Source organism: Cannabis sativa, chromosome 2 (assembly GCF_029168945.1).
Source record: "Cannabis sativa cultivar Pink pepper isolate KNU-18-1 chromosome 2, ASM2916894v1, whole genome shotgun sequence".
In the NCBI taxonomy this organism is placed as follows: Eukaryota; Viridiplantae; Streptophyta; class Magnoliopsida; order Rosales; family Cannabaceae; genus Cannabis; species Cannabis sativa.
The window spans coordinates 7,069,264-7,072,302 of NC_083602.1; the positions used below are offsets into that span (position 1 = coordinate 7,069,264).

General features: G+C 37.0%; 1 protein-coding gene across 1 annotated transcript; it reads right to left on the reverse strand.

Moving 5' to 3' along the window:
* Window positions 1–216: 216 nt before the first annotated feature.
* On the reverse strand, window positions 217–2,625 carry LOC115719317 (protein FAF-like, chloroplastic). The gene is made up of 2 exons (XM_030648303.2): window positions 2,346–2,625; window positions 217–2,243 (listed from the first exon to the last, which is right to left on the reverse strand). Exon 2 carries the CDS (start codon window positions 2,202–2,204, stop codon window positions 606–608), a length of 1,599 nt encoding a protein of 532 aa, XP_030504163.2. The 5' UTR covers window positions 2,205–2,243; window positions 2,346–2,625; the 3' UTR covers window positions 217–605.
* Window positions 2,626–3,039: the final 414 nt, after the last annotated feature.

Consider the following 3,039-nt stretch of genomic DNA (forward strand, 5'->3'; position numbering starts at 1 on the left):
AAGTGAGACCAATTTAATAGTTATTTCCATACGTGGACTTTGTTCATGCTTATATTGTTTGTTTAAGTAATAATATTAAGAAATATCAAGAGAAACATCACATATCAAGTGTGGATTATGTTGTCTCCTAAATAAAGATATTTATATATATATATAAATTCCAATGTGCCAGACACATCACCCAATTTGCTAGCTGCTTATTAAGAAACCATACACTAGAAAAAAGCCAATATCAAATGTAATAATTAGTGAAAAAACATTAATGCTGCAGGGTTGAGACATGTAGTCCCACTTGGTCAAACCCTTACATATATAGAAGCTAATACAGAGAGATATATAATAAATTTTATATATATAAAATTATTATGATACAAACAACCATATTACTTAGTGATCACTTTTCTTTCTTTGATCATAATCAAAGTGAAGCATCACTCTCTCTCTGTCCTTTTTTTTTATTTCCTTGGATTGACTAATTAACAGAACTGAAGAACATAGGAATTGAGAAATGATATACATATATCGGATTAAGGTAGCCAATATAATGGATTATCAGTAATTAATTAAGTAGTGAAACCATCGATCGATAACAATGGATGATATTATTATGATGAAGTGGCAATGCAATAAGGCTCCCAGAATAGAGTCCGTCTAGGCTCTTTGCAACCCTTTAACGTTGAAACCATGTACTCTCCTTTGTTACCTCTCAAAACCAGCATTTGTGGCTCCAAACGATGATGATTATTCATGATTTTATTGTTGTAAACACAATTGTTCATCTTTAGAGTAGTAGTGGTTGTGGCTGTTGGGTTAGACCGCCGCCAGAAGTACTCGTAAGCGTTAAACGAGGCCGTTGCGGCGGCAGCACCCTTTGCCAATGTTGCCGGCGGTGAGGCTATGAGTCGGCCCACCGCAGGCCTAGGTCTAGGTGGGAGAGATTGTGCGAGTGTGGTTTGAGCCGCAATTATTTTCTGATCCTCATCAGCATAATCTTCATTCAATTTTTTGGACCATGGAGTTGTTGTTGAAAGATTCATATTTGCTAAACCTATGGGTTTGTTCATCATTAAGGCTAATCTATGGACATTTATAACCCTTGGTGATCCTAGTTTTGAAGATTCCTCTGTAACACCATAAACTATTTCATCATCTTCTTCATTATCATCATACCCATGTTCATCTTCATCTTCATCTTCATCTTCTTTGTTGTCCTCATCGTCCTCAGAGCAGTTTCCGAACTGTTCCTCAAACTCGCCATCCTCCTTCATCAACTCCACATCTTCTTCTTCGGTTTTCACTTCTTTCTCATCAAGATCATCAGCTGAGACATCAAAGGTAAGCACTAAGCGGCCATCTTGGCGTTGAGCCGCGAAGTAGTTCTTCTGAGACGGAACAGAAACCGCTTCCACAACGAGCCTTCCATTGTCGCGGCGCGTTTGCATGCGAACCTTAGACGCGCCGTCGCCAGATAGAGAAGTGAGCGGCGGTGGGAACGATCGAGTAGGAGTGACCGATTTATTTCTTGTGACAACAGTGGGAGTAGTTTGTTCAACTGCTTCTTTAAGCTGTGTTTTCTCTTTTTCTTCTTCTTGAGTAATTTCGATGTCGGATGATGATGAGTCTCCGGTGAGTGAAAACCCATCAGAGCCGGTTTCACATCCGAGACTCTCAGTGCAAATTTTGAGGCTGTTTTCACTCAAAGAACTTGCTCTGGATTTCACAAGTGGGTGAACATAAGGAGTTGAGGCAGCAGATTTTGATTCTTCTTTAGCCTTTTGAGAAATTATCAAACTCCAAATATCGTACTCTCCTTTTCCTCCTCCAGCTTGTTCAGCCTTAGTACTACTATTCTTTTCATAATCATCATCATCATCATCATCATCTTCTGAGGATGAAAATGAGTCAAGCCGACGAGATGGAATAGAAACGAGTTCTTTAGATGAAGCAATCTTTTTCATGGGAGAGATTAGCAGTCCATTCTGAGCAAGCCATGTCTTGGAAGACATGTCAGCTGACAGTGTTCGCCGGAGAGAAGAAGCTCTGCTTCTTTCGCAGTAATGATCCTCAGACCCAAGAATAGCCACAGCTATTCCCTGCTTCCCTTCGCCACCTCCTCCGGTGACCATTGAAGATGGACACTCTTGCTCCACGATCTTCACGAACGAGGTGGACAATCCAATGCTTTTGCTTAGAGAACCAGACATGTTTTTTTTTTTTTTGTAGTTGTTTTTTTAATTAATTATCTACAAAAACAAAAACAAAAAAAGTAATTAATACACATAATAATTAGACATAATCTTAACATTAATGATTATGATGAGAATAATAGTAATTATTATTATTACCTTAGGAGAAAAGCAACAGCATCCAACAGAGGTCTCAAGACAGACCACTGGGGGAGCAAGTTGCAGGGGAATAAAAATATTGATCAGCAGCAGTGGTGATGTGATAATAATTATGGTAAGTTTTAATATATGTTTTAAGAGAGAGGATCAGAAGAGAGAGAGAGTAGGAAGTAGTAGTAGTAGTGATGAGGGTAGTGAATGATGGGAAAGGAAGGAGAGGGGAATGTGGGTATTTGTAGGAAGCCAGAAAGGCCTTTGGAACCATTTCCAATGGACCATCCTACGCCACCATGAAAATGACATCTTTCCATTCTTTTTCTATTGAAGTTTTATAATATTATTTTGAGAATAATTCTATAATATGTGGTTGCAACTGTAATAAATTTAAAAACATAAAGATGTAATTGACACACGCCATACTACTTTTTACGACAATGGATCCTCTTCTTTATTTATTTATTAAATGTAATAAGTTTCTTAAATTAGTATTATAAAATATGTACATGAATAATACATGCATAATTAATAAACTTTACGTTGCTATATATATGCATATTATTATTAGAGATAACAATTAGTTAGTTAGCATGGAAGTTCTCATTTTATTTATTAGTTAGTTGTTTTCTGTTAATACCAATTGGTTACCGATATCTATTATATATTAGTTTGTTATGAGATTGGTTATTTCTTGTAA